This window comes from Orycteropus afer, unplaced genomic scaffold, assembly GCF_000298275.1.
Source record: "Orycteropus afer afer isolate SDZICR_OR568_19922 unplaced genomic scaffold, OryAfe1.0 scaffold00013, whole genome shotgun sequence".
In the NCBI taxonomy this organism is placed as follows: domain Eukaryota; kingdom Metazoa; phylum Chordata; class Mammalia; order Tubulidentata; family Orycteropodidae; genus Orycteropus; species Orycteropus afer.
The window spans coordinates 8,279,421-8,300,386 of NW_006921600.1; the positions used below are offsets into that span (position 1 = coordinate 8,279,421).

The 20,966-nt window shown below is 39.0% G+C and overlaps 1 protein-coding gene across 1 annotated transcript in view; it reads right to left on the reverse strand.

The window, feature by feature from the left end:
* PROX1 (prospero homeobox 1) overlaps window positions 1-12,396 on the reverse strand; it is a 45,768-nt gene extending 33,372 nt beyond the window's left edge. Inside the window, exons 1-2 of the mRNA XM_007952620.2 lie at window positions 10,672-12,396; window positions 3,314-3,421 (exon numbers count right to left, since the gene is read on the reverse strand). Of these exons, the coding sequence (XP_007950811.1) occupies window positions 3,314-3,421; window positions 10,672-12,396 (1,833 nt within the window). The remainder of the gene's footprint in view (window positions 1-3,313; window positions 3,422-10,671) is intronic.
* Window positions 12,397-20,966: the final 8,570 nt, after the last annotated feature.

Sequence of the window (20,966 nt, forward strand, 5' to 3'; positions counted from 1 at the left end):
AAGTGTATGCCTGTGTCTTTATGACAAGCATTATTTGATATCCATGTGGATATCAAATGGATATCTCTTTTTCAAGATAGATAGTGCAGGGATTCATTTGTGATACAACTCTGAGATCCCTTCACCACTTTCTAGACACCTCACAATTCTGTATGGTCATGAATAACCAAAATGACCAAAATAACATTTGGACTGTGCACAGAGAAGATTCTAGCAATTTCAGCCTTCAAACAAGGACCCACATATCTGTATTTCTGTATAGATATGTATATATGTATACTGTGTATGTATCACAATATACATACACATGCATACAAGCATATTCAGTGTCAACACCTCATTTTTTCATTATTCTTCATATTAAAGAAGTCCCAGAATTCTCTGCCACTGTTTTCTGCAAAGTTTCTGGACCACTTTGTCTATTTTCCTTTTACATGCATGACTTTTCAACATCATCAGTGTAAGCTCACAGAACACAAATTCATTTATTACTAGCCAAAGAAAAAAAACATAATTAGGAAAGTTAAAAATGTATAATTCATTCAAAAAATGAAAGAGAAATGACTTTGGTGACTTTCTGTTTTGTGTTATATTCCCTACTCTTTCCCCTCCATTAGAGTGGATAATTGAGAGTTAACTAGATTTGTGTATACTTTAATCGTCTTCTCTCCCAGTATGGACCGAGGCTGGAGAGAATCTAAAATCTGAATATTAGTGCTTTTTTAAAACAAAACATTCACCAGGCATTTAATTGTTACTTACACAGGATGAGTGGTTATTTGCAAAGCTGAATTACTCAATGTATTCTTAAAGAGTGGGAACAATTTCTTGTTGATTTACATTGCATGTTATTTATGAAACTATAGATCAGTAATTCTCCCCCTTGGCTCCTTTCTTCCCCCTCCCCCACACAAACATGAATATTTCTAATATTTACATCCACTGTTGAGTGTTAAGTGTCGCTGGCTCTGAATGCTCCCGCTTTCTACCTTCCAGGTGGCTGCATTTCAATGGTGGGTGAGTGATCCCTATGTATGCAGTTTGTAAAGCTCTTTGGCATCCTTCTGGATGAAAGGTATTATATAAATACTACAGGCATTGTCATTATTATATCACAACACTGCAGATCATTGCACTTAGAGGAACAAAGGAAATATCGTGGAAAGCCACACACACACATACACACACACACACTCATATGAGAGCCAATACTTTCCTTATCCTTCCCCATATCACCTTCAACAACTAAAGTGTTAGGAGGACTCACTGGAAGAAGACTTTGCCAGGTTCTACTGGAGTCTAGAAGGAGCTCTGGTGGTATACTGGATAGGTATTTGGCTTATCCACTAACCAGAAGGTCAGCAGCTCAAACTCACCAGTTGCTCTGTGGAAGGAAGATGGGCCTATCTACTTCTGTAAAGATTTACAGTCTCAGAAATCCAGTGGGGGTTGCTATGAGTCAGAATTGACTTGCTGGCAATGAGTTTTTTTTTTTTTTTCGGTTACTGGGGTCTAGAAGTTGGCTGGTCCTCAATCAGTTGACAACCAAATCCCTTAAATTTGTCTATTCTAAATTAAGAAAAAAGAAGTTGCCATTGAGTCAATCTGACTCATGGTGACCCCATGTGCTACAGATTAGAACTGCTACATAGGGTTTTCTTGGCTAGAATCTTTACAGTATCAGATGGTCAGGCCTTCCTTCTGTGGCACTGCCTCCAGGTTCAGACTGCCAACCTCTAGGTTAAGAGTTGAGAGCAGCCTGCAGGCACCACCCAGAAACCTTCTATTCTAGATAAACTAAAAACCAAACTCACTGTCATTGAGTTGATGTGCCTCATAGTGACCCCTTTGGGTTTCTGAAGTGGTAAATCTTTACAGAAATAGATTGTCCAGTCTTCCTTCTGTGGAGTGGCTGGTGAGTTTGAACCACTAACCTTCTGGTTAGCAGTCAAATGCCTTAGGCACTATACCACCAGAGCTCCTATCTGCTCTAGATAGTTCCCCACAAATGCTTTCCCTGGGCTATTATGTCAGCTTGTTTTGTCATTAATGATTCTTAACCTGCTGTTTAAATTATGGTCTTTCTCTGTCTTCTCTATCCTGCCCAGTTTGTTGGCATCAATTGAGGAGAAAACATGCCTTCCACTTAAGGAGCACAGCCAGGGAAGGAGAAAGATAAAAGGCTGAAGTTGATACACAATTCAAAAGCAAACTGGAGGGAAAACAGAACTTTTCTTACAAGGCCAAATAAAACATCAGTGAAGGAAACTGAAATGAGTTGGCTTTCAAAATGGGGCCAATGAAGCAACTTGGGTATTGAGTACAAGACAAGCTGCATCGAGGGGAGCGTCAGAGGAGTGAGAGGGTTTTGGTGGCTTGGAAGGTCTCAATGACAGAAATAAGAATTTGTACATATGGGGGTGGGGAGGGAGGGTGGGGAAAGATACACCCAACCCTAATAAACTAATCTCAGCTAATGTAATGTTTATCAAGTTCCTTGGATAATGATACCATGCGTATCATTATCATCATCAAAACCCAATCTATGTTTTAAAAGTTACAGATTAACACAGCATCAACTTGATGCAAACAATTACTTAAAACCCACACACAGACACATGCACATGCATACACACACACACACACACACACTCACACACAGAACCAGGAGGTCCCAGTATTTTGTAGAATGAGGGAGGCTGCAGCTGTAGGCCGACAGCTTTCATATCCTCATTTGAATAATGTGTCCTGAATCTGTCACTTTATTCATTCTCCTTATGCTCAGTGTACTCTACATCAACAACAAATTAAGTTGTAAATAAGAGACAATCATCACTTTTGTTTTTAAGCAGCTACTGCATAGAGAATTTCAATGTACGCTCCTTTTCGACAGGGGGAGAAAGAGGTGCTAGAGTTTGCTTTCATAAGCACAAATATGGGAAACCAACAGAAACAAAAACAGAAACAGTTTACTGCTGCTGAGGGGAGGGGGAAAAATTCTCTAAAGCATTATCCATCCATTACCAGCTGAAATTTCCTCCAAGAAGCTACTAAAACATATAAATACAGAGGCTCAGTTTCCCAGACTATATAATAAACCCATGTAGCTTAGTAATAACAGTCTTTCAGTGTGAATACACAAGGGCCATCTTTGCTTGGCACACCTTTAAACAAAAGGACAAGGGCATTAAATCAATTACAATACAGGTGTATTAATAAGCTGATTCCACATTCATCTCCATTAACTTCCAAGAGCTCAAATCACTATTGCATATGAAAAAGGTGAAAAATTAAATAATAAAAATGTCCCTACCTTTACATCAGAGAAGTAGGTCTTCAGCATATTGGAACTGGGATAACGGGTATAAAAGAACATGAGCTTTGCTTTTTTCAAGTGATTGGGTGACAGTCCTTCCTGCATGTAGGATGCAAGTGGTTAAGGGAAAAATTTCTTTAATCCCAAGGCATTACCACCACCCGCCACTACCACCACCATCATCACCACCACACCAGAAAGCTTGAAGGCCAACCGAGCAGCTGTAGGAATGCTGGCAGGTCAATGGCATTGGCCATAGAATCCATTGTTAACTTGCTGCCATTTATTCAAAATGATATTGCCTGTCAGAATTTCTCATATGTAATGGTAAAGATGAACAATTTAGAATCTCAGCCACTTTGTGGAGAAGGCAGCAAAACATTCCCCCTGCTTTAGGTATGAATGCTGTCTATATGTTCACTTGTTGCTAAGGAGACAAATGCACCCAATATGTGCTGCACAACTCTTATCATAAGAGTTTTCTCCTTCTTTGCAATTATAGTTCTGTTTGTTCTTCTCTCTCTGTGCTATGCAGTTTACATCAAATTATTATACTAATATATGTGAAATATAAAATGCATTATTTTGAATACTGTTATGCAAGCTTCACATCTTACCTTTTAGTGCTAATCTAGAGGAGCATTTTGACTCACTTTCTTCCTATCATATTGTCTTTTAATTGTTTGCTTTTAAGTAATAGCTAAAACTTGGGGGGGTAATTTTGGCACAGACAGAGTTGGTGGTGGGGGTGCGGGTGCTGCTTTTGTTAAAGCAACGATCCAAAACCAAATACTGTTTGCTTCTCCTGGATTTATAGTTAACTCCTTTGAGAGCGACACAGTAGTTGGGGCTAACAAATCAATACATGTGGGTTAGCAGATCAATAAATGGCCACTTACCCAAAATAAGAAGGCCTATTTATCTGGAAATATCATTACCTTTTAGATCTGTAAACAGCGGCAACTAAAACAGTTCCCAAGAGAATGTAAGGCTAACCATAACAATCCAGGCTTCCTGATTCTCCCCCAGATTCTTGGCACTCCTCAGCAGACTCGGAGCTGGGATGGCTCTGGTCACATCTGTGCCGCAGCCTGGCCCTGCCATTTCCTCAGCAAATTAATGGCTTTATAATTTATCAGAAATGAAGATGCACGTGGAGAAAATCAATGTGGTCCCCCACAAGGTCAATTAAGGGTCCTTCCTAGAAGCTTGTCTAAGGATTCTCTCTTAAAAGAGAGTCTGAAAAAAAGAAAGAAAGAAAAGAAAAACAAGTGCGAATACATAAACACACACACACGCAAGCACACACACAGACCCTCTACTGCCCAATCAAATTTTACACCTTCAGAGAAAAAGTCAAATAAATACAGGTATTTCCAAAGTAGTAAGGGTTTCCAAACAGCCTTCATCAAGTACAAGACACCACTCTTAAGAATGGTGTGACCGTCAGAAAGTTAGTAGAGAGGCCTAATCAAATCAGTACTGATAAGCTCTTAACTACTTGAAACAGAGTATTTAACCAAATATTCTGCAGAAAATTTGTTCACTTACTATTCCCTTTACTATGCCACGCAATTTTTAAAGGATCCTCTTGGTTTGTAAAGAGAAAAGCTAGGCATTGTGCTTTGCCAACCCCACTGAAAATAAATACTGAAGAGAGAAATTTTGATTTTATATTTGTAAGCCAAAGCAGCTTAACTGAACTTGTGTTTTTGTTTGAGATCCTTAATGATTACAAAGATGATAATTTATGACTGACATACTTCTTGTGCCAAGGAAAGAGCTGAAAGGCCTTCCAGTAACCTCCATTAGACTGATAGAGAAGACTAAAGGAGCCCGGCACACTTCAGGACCATCTGTCCAAATGGATAAGTGAAATAATAGTTGCAAGCTGTCTCCTATTGCCTCATGATAAGAGTTTTAGGCAGGTCCAAACTTTGACAAACATTCTCAGATCTGGGTTCTGATCTTTTCTTTCAGGCGGCTATGTTAAAGCTACCTCGTACATTTAATTGTTAGTGGGGAAAAGTCCCATATCTTTTCAAATGAGGTCATCCAAAATACCAATTGTTTTGCTATGGTTCTCAGAAAGGCACAGAGTTATCAAAACTTCTGATGCTTTCAATACATGTAAATTATACTAACATATTTTAGTTCCTTTTTATTTTCTTTTATTTTAAAATGTAAACTATCCATCTTATTTTCATCTGGATTTACAGGTTTTTTATGTAATGAAAAAAGTATTCAAATATGAATTTCTCAAGTTTGTTTTTGCCCTAAAATGCTGTTGGTAATACTTGAAATTGGGCAAGTGAAATGGAACACAGAATAAATCTTTATCTCTTGCCAATCATAATTAAGATAAAACTCTCATAAAATATATGTTTCTAATAAACTATTAAAAATAGCTAATGAAACATTTCAAAGCCAACAGTAAGATAATCCTCTTTCTTCTTCTTCTTCTTCTTCTTCTTCAAAATAAATCTGAACTGACCAATTGGTTAATTTCCCTTTTAAGTGCTTGTGTTGAAAAGCAACTGTTCTTCCAAGAAAGCACTAGCTGTTTCCAGGATACTTACACACGCACAATGACTCATGATGGAATAGATTCAGTAAACATACAGCTGTACTGAACACGAGCTAAGCTCCATTCAAGGCCAGGAAAGAAAATGAGCACAAATAAATATTAAGGAGGTAAAGGGAGGGTGGGGGTGAGGGGGGATGGAACGCAAACAAGATCTGTCCCGGCAGCTCATGTGGCTTTGCCTCAATTCTCTTAGCCATAGCTTTGTGAAGACAGATGACATTCAATTCTATGTGTAATGCAAAATAGACAATAACTGCTGAAACTTGAGACAGCTGCCAGGTGTAAAAAAAAGGGGGGGGGAGGAAAAAAAAAGATGACAAATCCATAAATTAATGAAAGACATCTGCTCAGAATATAAAAGATCAGAGAAGCAGGGTTCTGCAGCTGAACCTAAAGCAGTGTTCAAACAACCTGAGAATCTAAGTGTTGTCTGTTTACCAAGTACAATATAACTTACCTAAACAGCAGCAGCGGGAGGAGCAGCAAAGGCAGCAAAAAGGCAATGGAGCAATAAGAGGTCGTGAAGGCTGGAGGAAGAAAATTCTTTTTTTTCCATTTCAACTCCAGATTGTGGCTAGAGATTTTACATGCTGCTGCTATTCCAACCAAACTCATTGAGGCTGCTTATCAACATTTTTAAAACACTTTGAAACCCAAGAGTCTCAGCTTTCTTCTTCTCTGATTTGCCTAATTTCTAAGAGGCTTTCCTCCTAGGAATCTTAAATGGAGAAAAAAGATCCAAACTCTCTCATTGAATGACGGTGGTGACAGAGCCAGTTGTTGCTCCATTCAGAAGTTCAACATAATCAGTGGGATGTGTAGTTTATGGAAATCTTAAAAAAAAAAAAAAAAAAAAACCTGGGTAGGGGGGATAGGAAAACCAGAGTCTCTTCATGTTTCACTATAAATAATAGAAATAAGACTGCCCTGTAAGATTTGTAAACATGTAAAATAGCAACTTATACAGATTTGTTTCACATTTTAGAAATCCATATTTACTGTTTTCCAGTTATTATCTTAATTTCAAATTACTAGCAGTCTTCCTTGCTTCAAGCATTTTTACCATTCTCTATAAAAGTTGAGAAGGGTGAAGCTGCCTGTCACAGCAAACAGGCTGATTCTTCACCTGAGTGTTTGAACGGCTTATAATACTATTCTTGTGCTTTAATTGGTTGCATGCAAATGTTTGAGGCCTAAACAAGGCTATTTTTCTTGAGATGCAAAGAGGCTGAATGACAAGGAACATCATGAAGAAAAACAATTGGCTGGCTGTTTCTTTTGGAATTTGAATAAAACTTAGTATTTGATTAAATAGATTCATTTGCAAAGATACTGAACACATTTTTATGTCCAAGACATGAGCTCTTGGAGCAGGTGTACTGACATTCAGTTTAACATGTACACATTCATTATTTCCTTTCTATTAAAAAGGGTAATGACGTAATGTGTTCTATAATATAGAATATATATGTTTAATGTGCTGAATTTAGGATAGATTTACCTGATGAGAATATTAGTATTAAGTAAATTTAATAGTGTTTATCATAGCTACTTTGTTCAAAGAAACAAATCTTGCCTTTCGGAATGGTTAAGAACCACTCTTTATGATTTACAATTTGGAAAGACATGAACTAAAAATAAAAACATAATAATGACAACCATAGTGATACTATTGCACCCCATTTCTACTGATTTCTATTGATCTTTTCTACAAATAATGATATAACAAGTTCAAATATGGTCCTGAATAACTAAAATTGAAGTAAAACTTCACTCACTGTGATTCCCAAAAGTTTTATCAAACTTAAAGCATGAAAATGTGTCAGGTGAGTTAGGGAAAGAAGTCACTGCTAGTAACAAACATGGAGATAGCAGAAAAGTAGATCTACTCTCTCCCCCTAGAAATGCTTGGATCTTCACTGGCTTCAGATTTGTGTGGACTACTTGCTTATCTTCTTCTTCCTGCGAAATAATATATCAATGAAGTAAGTGGCTAAAAGGGCTGTATAGTAAAAAGGAAAGAGAACCAGAGGATAGAAGGCCAAATGTGGAAAATGTAACCATCAGTTGCAACAAGGGGCCAAAGTTATATAGCTACACAAAAGAAACAACTCCAAGTGTATGCAACTAACATTTTGGATGACCATGGGTGTTTCCAAACCATCAACATAACTTTACTCTTGGTAAGAGAGAGAAGTTATTCCTCTGAAGCAGCACCTTGTTGTTGTTGTTGTTAGGTGCCATTGAGTCAGTTCCAACTCATCACAACCCTGTGTACAACAGAACGAAACACTGCCTGGTCCTCACAGCAGCAACTATATTTTCTCTAATGCCTTTAATATGTATAGAAATAAAGGAACTTCTTTCAATTCAAATCCTCGAAATTCCTCAGGGGATTTAGAGAGAGTGAGACAGACAATGAGCATAGCCAGCACTTAAAGCCATCCAAAAGATGCTTTTGCCCTAGACTTAACTCACTGAGAGACAAAAAAAAAAAAAAGAGAGAGAGAGAGAGAGGAGAGAACTCACATATAATAATCATCAGCTTACAACAAAAAGTCTAATAATAATATTAAAAATAACTGGAATCATTAACTAAATAGTTAATATGACTTATAGGACTTTGAACTCTGACTGCTTCAAATATTCGTTAAGAACAGATACATCCCTTTACTTTGTGTATATGAGAGAGAGAGAGAGACAGAGACAATTCACCATGACTGCTATTTGTTTAAAAATTAAGTTAATTTTGAGGAGCAATGAGGGCTAGCCCTGGATATTAAAACAACAGCAACAACAATAAGTTGTCATCAAATTGATTCTGACTCAATGTGACCCCATGTGTTTCAGAATAGAACTGTGCGCCATAGGGTTTTCAATAGCTGTGATCTTTCAGTAGTAGATCACCAGGCCTTTCTTCCGAGGAGCTTTTAGGCAGCTCAAACTGCCAACCTTTTAGTTAGCAGTTGAGTGTTTAACCATTTGCACTACCCAGGGACTTCCCCCTGGACTTTAGCCTGGTATGAACTCAGAAGAGACTGTTTCTGTAAAAGTTAAAAAAAACAAAACAAACAAAAACACTCAGGCCATTGTGTTTTCTTACTTTGCCTTTCTCATCACCAACATCTATATTCCAATCATTCTGACCAATATTTACTGTCTACTCACAAGGGGTGAGGCATGGTGATAGGTGCAGCTTTGATTCATAACTGATGGATTAACCCATTAGATCTTTGAGAGGTGCAGGTTAAATCAGAAACTAAATCAAGACTCAATTTCTACTTATTTACATTCTAAGAACTCAACCTCTTTCTCCTTTTTCTTTCTCTCACATTATTCTCTTCTTTGTTATCGCAAGAGACTGTGCCCAAATGGGCCTCTTATTTGTGGTTCCCATATTTGTGGTTCTCATTCACCTTATCAGAAATCTTCACTACCATCCCGAGAGTTGGCTTGAAGGATGACCTTTACTAACTAGGAACACACATTTCCACCATAGCTGGGACTTTGCACTTACGTGGCAGTGTATGGACTCAGATACCAAAATGTCAATCGCTTGTCATTGAGAATATTGCTCAAAACCTTCAATTTAGCAACAACCAACTCCAACTTAATGGCTAAAATTTATATCTATCTAGTAATTTATTATAAAAGAAACATGTCTCCACTTGCCCCAAAATGCAACTATTCTACTTCCTCGAAATACTAATGTCCACAAGATTTTTAAAATATCCTCAAAGTACCAGTTTTCGGAGGAAAAAACCAAAATCACCATTTAGAAACAGCTAGAGTTCAGAATGGGTCTAATAAAAATATGTGTGTGTGTGTGTGTGTGTGTGTGTGTATATATATATATATATAAACTGATATTTCTACAAAAAAGTCAGGTTCAGAATTTAGAAGAGTCATAAAAAGACAACCATTTCTTAAGTCTAATACAGCTGAGTTTTATATTTAATTGTGCTCTCTTGCTTTCCAAAATAATTTGCTTTGTGTATATTAGGACAAAAGAATTCTGTGTATGGCTGAACAGAGGTTAATCATGCATAGAGGCAGCTGCACCAGACCCAAAGAACAGACCTTGGGTGAACGAGAAAGAGAGAGAGAGAGAGAGAGAGAGAGAGAGAGAGAGATAGACTCTGATGCTGGCTGAATAAATCAGTACCTGTACATTTCCTTGAGAAAAAAAAAGGGGGGGGGGATGTCTTACTTGAAGACCTAGCCTCTCCACCCCACACCCATTTTTCTCACACCCCAGCCTTCCACCCATAAAGTGCTCTTCGTGAGACTTAATCAGGATCTTCTTTATATGAGGAGGGGGGAGGCTTGCAGGCAGTTTAAAGGAGAATTCTTCTTGTGGAATCTTGGAGCTCTGAAAACTGACTTTTCTTACCCCATTATAAATCTCACTATCTTTAAAAACAATACCTGATTGAATTCACTGTTTACAATGACTTGTTCTCATCTCTGAATCTACTCTAGAAAAAGAAAAGGAGAAGAAATAATAAAGAAAGAATAGCAGAAAAAAAGACTGCTGAAAATACCAGCTCCTTGAGACAATTAATAACTTGACTGAGTTGCAAAGATATTGATTTAGTTTTAAGCTTTTATGCAATCAGAAATGCCCCAAACATGTTGATAAAGAGCCTATTTAAATAATAGGAAAGACTGCATTCTCAAGAAATCCTGATCTACATTATCCTAGATATTGTGTAAGCCTAACTTTTTGGGAAATCATTTCTCTTTTTGTTTTTCTTGAAAAGGATATTGCACTTCCTGAATAAGGTGAAATTTCAGACATGTCTTGCAGATCACCACACTCGGACTTTATGAGAGACAAAGAGAGCCCTTCAGCAGTGCTGGGTGGGTGTACTGGTGAACAAGGATGGTGGCTCAGGTGGTGGGATGACATCTTGGTCCTCAGACTTGTCGTCTCCCTAGTTAAGTCTAAGGATTCAGGAGAGGCTCTGTCTTTTCCAGAGAAGGAGCCAGAGGGAGCACCTAGCGGACTCTGAAATGGGTAGGCCATCAGGGGAAGGGGAAAAGGGTGGCGGAAGGTGGAAGTGGTGAAGCCTGCGGTGGCAGAGAGAGGTGACTGGTGCAGGGGCTGGTGGTGGCCACCAGCGGGGGGGCCAGAGGCAGACTGGTCAGATGAGTTTTTGCGGACCACTAGGGGCAGTGCCTCTGTCTGGTCTGTGGAACTGGGCATCTGCACATTGCCAAAGGTGTCCAGGGGGTTCGGAATGATGACATCGCCAAAGCACTGCAGGCGCTGGTTGGCGGTGTGGAAATTGTGGTTTTCCCCGTTGACTGCAAATCTGGCCTGGGGAATCTGGAGAGGTGGGAAGACCTGAGGAAGCTGGCGAGAGGGCTTGGCTGAAAAGACTTTGACCACAGTGTCCACAACTTGTGACATGGCAGTGTTCAGTTCCTGTTTCAAGGTCTCGGCCAAATGTTTGCCTTCTGGTTGTAAGGAGTTTGGCCCATGGTCTCTTTCTTTGTTGTTGCCTTCTCGTTTCGGCTTGTTTTCAGCCATTTCCTGCTCTCTGATCAGGGCTCTCGCCCGGTCGATAAACTGCCCTGGGTCTAGCTCACACATCTCGTTATCTGACCTCCCGACAGAGTCCTGGGCCCTGGCATCCAGGATCTCCGAGCGCATGCTGTCTTCAGACAGGTTACCATCTTCATCATTTTCAGAATCAGTGCTGTCGTAGATTTGGTAGAACTTTTCCTGCAGCTGGCGCAGCTGTTTCTGCATGTCCTCCAGCTGCTGTTTCAGCTGTCGGCGCTCCTCTCGCTTCTGTTCTTTTCGGGCTGAAACCAGCTGCTGGAAACTCTGTTGCTGCTGCTGGGGCAGCTTTTGCTTGCGTTTGTTTTCTCTGTAACTTTCTCGGGGACTCACAGACTGCGGGGCCATCTCTCTTTCATTTTCATTGCCCCTTAATGCCACACTGGGGGAATGGCTCATACCCCGAATTATATTCTCAACCCGGGCGCGCTTTGCTCTCAGGTGCTCATCACATAAGCGATCCATATCAAACTGGCTCATAGTAGGCCTGCCAAAAGGGGAAAGACACTCTGGGGGGCTGTCTCTTGAAGAGTTGCTGCATATATCCTCCTGATGTACTTCGGAGCCTGTACTAGAGAGACCGCTGGCTTGGAAACTGGGCTCTGTGCCACCATTTTTGTTCATGTTATTTTTCAACAGCTGGGAAATTATGGTTGCTCCTGGAAAAGGCATCATGGCATCTTCATACGAGTTCGCCCTCTTCAGCAGCTTGCGGAGTACATTTGACTTTTCCCCATCTGCATGCTGTACCACTGAATACTCAACATCCTGCTCAGAACCTTGGGGATTCATGGCACTGAAAAACGTTGCTCTTGCCTTAGCAAAAAATGCAGATGCTGTCCCTACCGTCCTTTTCACTCCAATGTCAACTCTTCTCCTCTTGGTTTGCCGGCTTAAGAGGGCTGTGCTGTCATGGTCAGGCATCACTGGACGGTTATTGTGCCATCTTCAAAAGCTCGTCAGCTGGGCACAGCTCAAGAATCCCGGGACCCTGGCCAACAGAACAAAAGGACTGATGAATCATTTTCTTTAAATTTCTCCAAATTTCCTGACCTCAATCCTGAATCAAATGCAAAATGCATAGGCTCTGGGATTTATGGCACATTACAATTATTGCAATTTATTATGCACTCTGCTTGAAATGAAACATTTTTAAATATTTCTGCTCCACTGGTTTAAGATGGATTAAGATTTAAAAAAAAAAAAATAAAGCAAAAACTGCTTAAGCACCAGTAATACGATTCTCTTTCACAAATGCTTAAAATGATACTGTTTATCTTCAGAAGAAACAGTAGATTATAAGAACACAGCCTCTGACAACCAATTGATTAAATTTTAGGCACTGAGATTCATATCACAAAAGAAGAGGAAGGTGATCTGTACTTAAGAAATAAGGTTAAATTTTGAGGCTACGTGAAATTTGGATGAAAAATTCTGCTTCTGCAATAAAATTGTTGTGATGTAAAGGCTATTCAAGAGAAAAGACTAAAATAAATATTGAATATACACCCTTTAGTACTGAATTTTAAAATATTCTTGTCATATGTGAAATGGGAAAGAGAGCCCCCATCAGCATCTTCCCAACATAAATGATCCATTTAGCATTGAAATGAATGCACAAATACAATTCTGTTTATTTAGCACAGTTATGCATTTCTATTAGTAAAATCATATATGGAGATGATATTTACTGCTATATCTTAATGTAACTATGAGAGTATTTGTAAAATTTCCAAGATGTCCTTCTCATGACTTAAATTATTATTAAGTCCAACCCACTGTGAAAACAAGGACATCATATTTTAGAAATCAATATGTGCAACAAGAAATTATTGGACTAGGCAAAGGTAAATACATCTTCAGTACTGATTTTCTTCTGTCAAGATCTGCCAGAATAATCCTTCAAATACTTAAAAGAACCCTTTAACACACACCATTTATGAATCTTATTTCCTATCCTAAGTTAAAGAAAGAAAAACAGGATAAAGACTGAAAGAAAATAACATCAACTGAATGTGGGAGAAAAGGAAACACCTTTTCTGTATATGAACTTCCATTGTTTCTTGGGAACACAACATAAAAAGAGAACATCCTTTGCTCCATTTTATAAAAGGCATTTGACATATTTTGTGACTTATTAACTAGTGAGGCTAAACTCAAATTTCATGTAAGTGTAAAATGTCACATTCTTTTTTTTTTTTTTTGCTTACAATTGACATTTTATGAAGAAAATGAATTTTTTTTTCATGTAGAGTTTATCTAATATTAAACTTCACGTTTGCTTAACAGAGCACATCTTCACAATAACAGGGTCTATTGCCAAAGGCAGCATGCAGAGTGTTTGGAACAGCTCCCATCTCTTTCGGTTCACCTGTAAAAACATCTACGTGCTCCCTAGGACTGCATCTGTGGCTAGTTTTAAAGAATGACTATCCATGCAAATAGGCATAATTTCAGCATGAAATAACCTGTAAAATTCAAGAACATGTTCAATGCTTAGATGGCAACAATGTATATTATTTTTTTAAGCCACAAGGATTTCATCTGGCATTGTTTGCTCCTGGTTTCTCTATGAAGGAAAAACATTTTAAGAGACTTTTGGAGTGTTGGGAAAGAAATATCGATGGTTCTTTACATTTATTTTTGTATGCTTGAGGTTAAAATACTTCTTGTATGATTCAGGATCAAACTTTCTGAGCTTGAAATGGAAACATAGATTCTCTAAAACTTCATTATTTAGTTCAAAATTGAATTAAGAATGACTGAGACCCATCCCATCACACACTAATAATAAAAATGGTTTCAAGAATACACCAATGCAATGACAAATATTTCACTGACACATTAGATCTGATAAATCTAGTAGAGCTGTCAGATAAAAGAAAGAAAAAGAGACTGAGACAAACAAGAAAAAAAAAGAATGAATTATGTCAAAGCTCTGTTAATCACAAGAAAGTCTTCCATGTTTGGGGTATTGCATGGAGACATTTTTCTGTGTGTCTATCAACTTTCCAAAATTAGGGTTCATGACCAGTACTTAAAAGTTTTCTCTTTATGTGTGCAAACTCTTTTAATATCACTTGCAAAGCACATGGTTCTCCAATCAAAACATAAATTTTAGCAAACTTTCTGTAATATTTCTTTCTGCTTTAACACCAAAATTGGATATTCCTCCTTCCCATCCTTGCTAAGTTAAGAACACCTCTGCAACAGAGACTCAGAAACAACACACTAGTGTAAGAGATGAGCACAAGGTCATCCCAAGGCACCCTTCCTTTTCCAACTGTCATTTACCTCCACATCAACTGCACTTCCTCTCTCTCATCTAGCCAAGGTATCAACAACTGCATTCCTGTCTTATGCAGGAGACAAGAGGAGGGTTGTGCTTTTCCTAAGGTAGAAATAAATGCTCTTCCCATCTCTTGGGCATAAAATAAATGAAAATTAAACATATATGCTGGGTCTGTTAAGAACAAAATATCTTATCACTCCCTCCAAATTTACCAAACTAGACTGATTTTTGCAATTCTCTTTCAACTGGTAAACCTTTTTAGATCAAACAATAATTTTTATTTTGAGCTATGAAAATGAAAATGCTTTTAGGTTGTGTTGGTGTTGTAAAATGCTCAAAGGAGATATGACATAGGATAAATTATATAATCCAGCAAGACAAGACATTATGTTACACAAATAAATATATCTCTCCATATAGCTTAGACCAGTACATGGTAGCTGCTAACTGAAAGGTTGGTAGTCAAACCTACCAAGCAGCTCTGCGGGAGAAAGACCTGGTGATCTTTTCTCATAAAGATCACAGTCTAGAAACCCTATGGTGGTTCTACTCTGTCACATGGGGTCACTACAAGACAAAATCTACTCAAGGGCACCTAACATTAGCTTAAATCTAAAGTTAGAAATAAAGGTGTAGTGGTGGTAGACACTGGAACCAGGCTAGAGGCAAGATCAAATAATTATAAGTGGTTGACATAGCACTTCATTATTATCATGGTTCATAAATGAGATATATATATTTGAATCTATTTACCACATAAGAAAATTGGTTAAGTAAATAACCATAATGTAAATTAAATCACTTGAAAACATTTTCGAAGTGCTTCTCTATTTTCCCAATTCAGAATTTAGAGGATGCTTTGGAATTACTTTATCACTGATATTGTCATGTCCCTAAAGCTTTCTAAAAAATTCCTTTATTTCTCAACATAAATAAACCAAAATGTATCAACTATAATTATTATTGATTCATACTGTATTTTAATTTTAGCATTAATTTTGAGTTTGACAAGGCAATATGAAACCTTTTGATCAGTACTGGTGAATGAATATGAATATAGTAAGTATGCAGAAAAATATTGATGTAGAATTTGAACTCAAATGTATTATTGATCTGATACACACATTATGGTCCTGTAAACTCATTTTTAATTAATGTGAAAATCTATGTGGAATATTTTTTCATTAAATACTTGGTTGCATCAATTGGCATATAATCTATGTATATATTTTAAGAACTCCTGTATGATGAATGTGTTCATGTAGCTGATGTCTCTCAGGGAAATGTAAGAACAAACATCCAGTATGATCAAGTAAGAGTTTAACTACTCCGAAAGATTCTTCATAAAAATCTGCATTATTTGACATTCTATTTAACATGGAGAATCTTAAGGAAGCTGATGGCTTAAGGTGAGCAGAAAATAATTTTCAGTAAAGAATTTCAAAGGAACGCTGCAGTTTGAAGTAGAGAGTGCTTAAGTGCTCTATTTTAATTGAGAAGAGTTATTTTTCTGGGGGGAGAGCAGTGCTAACTTTTACTGCAACTACCTGGAGTCCAGATTCTAGACAAAGAAGTGTTCCATTATGGTAATTATCCAGATATTTCAGATAAATCTTTTATGGAATTGAAGGAGTGTAAAATTGGCATGGTTTTCCTGTGTGGATTATTTAAATGTTTTGTCTTTGCTGATAAAATTGTTTTAAGAAATTGCACCAGTCTATACTTTAGTTCTTTTGGAAAACAACCTTTGAATGAGCCTCCAATCTACATGGATCCACCTGGTTATGGAAATTTTAAATGCAATATCATTAAAAAAGTACATTTTAAATCAATGTGGAAATCAGCAATTCAAGGGAGAAAACCAGATGATTTGATTTAGATACTACCCAAATCACTAAGCTCTCCCCTTCACTGTGTTGAAGAGTTCATTTCTGGTAATTAGCAACTTTTTCTTCCTGGATATTTCTGCTAATTATCAGATTAAGTTCGCCTTTGATGTTTATTTTGAATAACCCATTTGACATAAAGTAATACTTCCATTGACAAAGACTGTATTGCCAAAATCACATATCAGGTTTTTAAATTTCCCATCATAAGAGAGTACTCAAATAATGACCATTTCATCTTTAAGCTTCCTGCACCCTATCAAAAATTCCTATCACTTTTTCACCTGTAAAGTGAGCATACACTACATATTCTGAAATGTGCCTAAAATATTAATTTATACTACTTCAAAAGTAATAATTCACCCAATTAGTAAATAAGAGGAGTGAAATCATCTTAAGAGAAAAACATACTTTTTTTGCTTTTTTCAGAAAATTGAAATACTCTAAATGTTCTTTGAAGCTGTAAAATGTACTGGCAATAAGGTTTAAGAAATTCCTTACGTACATATCCTTTCCTATTTACACAAGTACTTAATTAGAATTCTATACTAACATATCATGCACTATCCCTTTCATCTCGTAAAAGTAGTAACATTTTATAATATTTTTGTGAGTCCTGAATCTAAAAATTCCTTATATTAGCAGTTGCAAATACAAGACAGTCCCTCGATGCTATAAGAAATTCATGGAAAAAAGACCTATTTCAGTTTTGAACAGATAAAGAGCAGGACTGGAAATGTATAGGATAAGCTAGCTTATATTTTAGGATTGCAAGCTCTGCTTATAGAGGAACGATGCTTGGAAATGAATAAAGTGAGAACAAAGATGCATGTTATGTATGCATGACTTTTTTTCCCACAAGGTGGTGATTAAACTAAATAGAATTCTGCATAATGGACACATAAAATATCAGTAAGTGCCAAGTACAGATAACCCCTATTAAAAATAAAGCAAATTAACAAAGCCATAGATGACATTTTAATTACCAAAGAACTTCAAAAGCATCCAAGGAAAGTATTGAGGGAAACTCTCATGTTTAAGTCTAAAGAATAAATGATACACACTATCTCATTTTCATGGAAAGAATTATATCCACTCAAACAACAAAATCCACCAAGAAAAACCATTCTCCACCCAACTCATGGCTATGCAACTCAGCTTAAAGAAGGACTTATTTGAAGAAAAAAAAAATTAAGAATCTGGATATACTGCTTATATTGACTGAAATCCCAATACCTTCCCTTACACATCAAACCAGAGTCCTTAACTTAGTCTATTGTACTATTATATAAACATGTCCATGTTGGAACCACATGGATAGGTTAATGCAAATGATCTCCTTTTTCTTCTTCACTAGACATAGGCCATTTCATTTGGAAAATACTCAGAAGTTCTTGCAAGAAACTCTTCATAGAACTGACTGCCTGCATCTTGCATCAAATAGAAAGGCAAAGTTACCTCTCATGTACTTGAGATTTTCCTTCACCATCAGAGTAATATCTAGGACATCTGGCACATGTCTGGTACAGTGACAGCCTCATTCTACTTTATAAGAGAGTATTTAATATAGGACTTAAAAGAGTTTGTGCACATACCTATTCTTTCTGGTTTGGGAGAAAGCACATTAAAAAGATAAGCATTAACAATAGTAACACTTTCAAACTGACTTTGGTATTCTTGGCAGTTATGTACCACCCATAGCTGTCCAAAATACACACACACACACACACACATACACACACAAAGGACAGCCATGGCTCTCTCTTTCTCTCTCTCTCTCTCTCTCTCTCTCTCTCTCGCTCTCGCTCTCGCTCTCGCTCTCGCTCTCGCTCTCTCTCTCTCTGCCAAACACAGACCTGGAAGACAGGCATAAACTGGAGGAAAGAAAGTCAATCTCTCTCCACCTGCTGCCTGAAGTGGGGGTGCTTTTGGCCACCTGGCAGACAGGAGGCTGAGACATGGCCTCAGCAGCAGCCTGCCAACATCCTTAAGAAAAATAAACAAACACATACCAATTTGCCCCTCACCCCCACTCAAAGAACTCACAAGGCAGGGCTCAAAACATAACAACAGCCCAATTCCCATTAGCCTAGACAATCCTATTAACCAGGACGACCATAAATTCATACAGCTCTACAACCCTCCAGCAAGCAATGTGGTCTGGAGCTGTACAGACACACACAGATACAGAGGAAATTTGCACCTGTCTTTCTTGACACAACACACCTGTCAGGCCCTGCCTGTGCACACTCTGCTAATAGACCTCTGCCTATCTAGTTTAGGAGAGGCAATGATTCTTTTGTCAGGGAGGACATGGGTAAAGAACAGAGAGAGAGAAAGGAAAAGGACATAAGAGATTCTTCTAGCCTTGACTTTGAGAGGAGGCCACCCTGTGCTTGCTCTGTTTTTATAAGCTCAAGGAGACAACACAGACCTTCTTGGAAAAATAAAAAAACAAGCAGGTGAGTTCCCAGCCTTCCCCCAGGCAGAGTAGGGTTCAGGATTGCCAAGAACAGCAGTTTCACACTCCAACCTGGCTCTTTGGGCTATTTAATACGAATGCCCAATCCCTCCCCCTACTTTTGCTCTCTCCCTGCTTAGAGGTCTCTCCCAATTTGTGAGGAAGCTAGGAAGACCTCAGAGTCCCTGGAAGGCTATTCCCCCTTCCACCTTCTCCCACCCACTCCTTCCACCAACGTTAAGTTTTTGCAGGAGTAACTGGCTGGCAAACCAGAAGAGCCAAAACTTGTTAAACAGGACTTTGGGTGATGTCTTCTCCCTCCTCCAGGCGCCCCCTTCCTAGTCTGCTCAGGCAAGATAGCAGCTGTGCCCCCCTCCGCCCCCCTCCGCCCTTCTCACTATTCTTTCCAATAACAATTACTCTCACTTTCTCCCCAGTCCTCTGAACTAGAGCAAAACTGTAAGTACCACCCAGACAAGACAAGACCAAGGCAGCCAAACACCATAAAGTGTCAGCGATGACTGTGAGATTCTTCGCTTCGGATATCCGCTGCCAAAGGACACCCCCTACTCCCACCAGGATCGCTATCCCTCAGTCCTTCCGTGGATCTCGAGCCCCGATCCCTCCAGTTTGAGGCTCCCAGTGCCGCCTTACCCAACTCAACTTGACCCAGCTCTGGTTCCATCGAACTCACACAGAGGTGCGCCGCGCTCTTTTCCCGGGACCCATCTCTCCAGGGTTGCAACCCTAATTTCAACATACCGGCTTCGGCAGCGTTTTGTGAAGAAAGTAATGAAGCGCCCCCCCCCCCTTCCTCTCCCCTCCTCCCCACTCCCCAGCCCTCTGCTGGGGTTAAAAGGGAGAAGTGAAAGGTATGCAAATGACAAGCAAATTAGAAGAGCCGGGAAGAAAGGCAGCTATAATAAACAAGACAAAGGGAAAGGACGTGGGGACTAGCCCAGGAGTTTTACCGGGGGAGGTGGTGGGGATGAGGTTTGGCGAAAAGCCGGGATTCAGATGAACAAAAAGCGGCACAGTCCCCCTCGCGGTCCTCTCCCCAGAGAAGAGAGGGCAAAAGAAAGAAAAGGAAGCAAACGGCTCCTCAAACCCCAGAAACAGTACACAAAAGGTGACAAGATCAACGGCAAGTCCAGCAATATCAGCCTCCCCCAATCGCAAACACCACCCCCAGCCACCAGCAGGAAAGAGAAAGAAATAAAAGCCAAGCGGATCACTTACTCTTAGGAACTGGGAGGAGCGGAGCGCTGAGTTCCACTGAGGCTCCTGCTTAGAAACTGTTTAGAGGCTATTTTATTACGATTCATTTAAAGAACAACATTTTTTCTCCTGGGGGAAAAAATATTTACACGGGGATGAGTAATGGAAGTCTATTTTCTTTTCTTTTCATTCAAGAACAAGCCAGTGCAAGTGATTCTGGAAAAGGGGAGGGGACTCACAAGGGGGAGAAGATACTTACGAGGTGCAGAGAGCAGTGGGACAGAGCCTCTCTCTCTCTCTCTCTCTTTTTTTTTTTTTTTGCCGGCAGAGAGGAAAACACGCGCGCGCACACACGGTGATATCTTGCGGGTGATGAATATGATAATTGGACAAGGGACGGTGAGTCTGTGCGAGAGCAAGCGAGAGCGGCGAGTGGCAGAGGGAGAGGGGAGAGAGGAGAGTAGGAAGAAGAACAGGAGATGAGAGAAGGGGAGACCAGAGAAGAAAAGGGGAGAGAAAAGAGGAAGAGAGAAGAGAAGAGCGAAGAGAAGAGGAGCGAAGCAGAGAGGGAGCAGGCAGACCCGGCGAGAGCTCTTTTGCGCCGCTCTGCTTTCCACGGCTGCAATGGTGTATTATT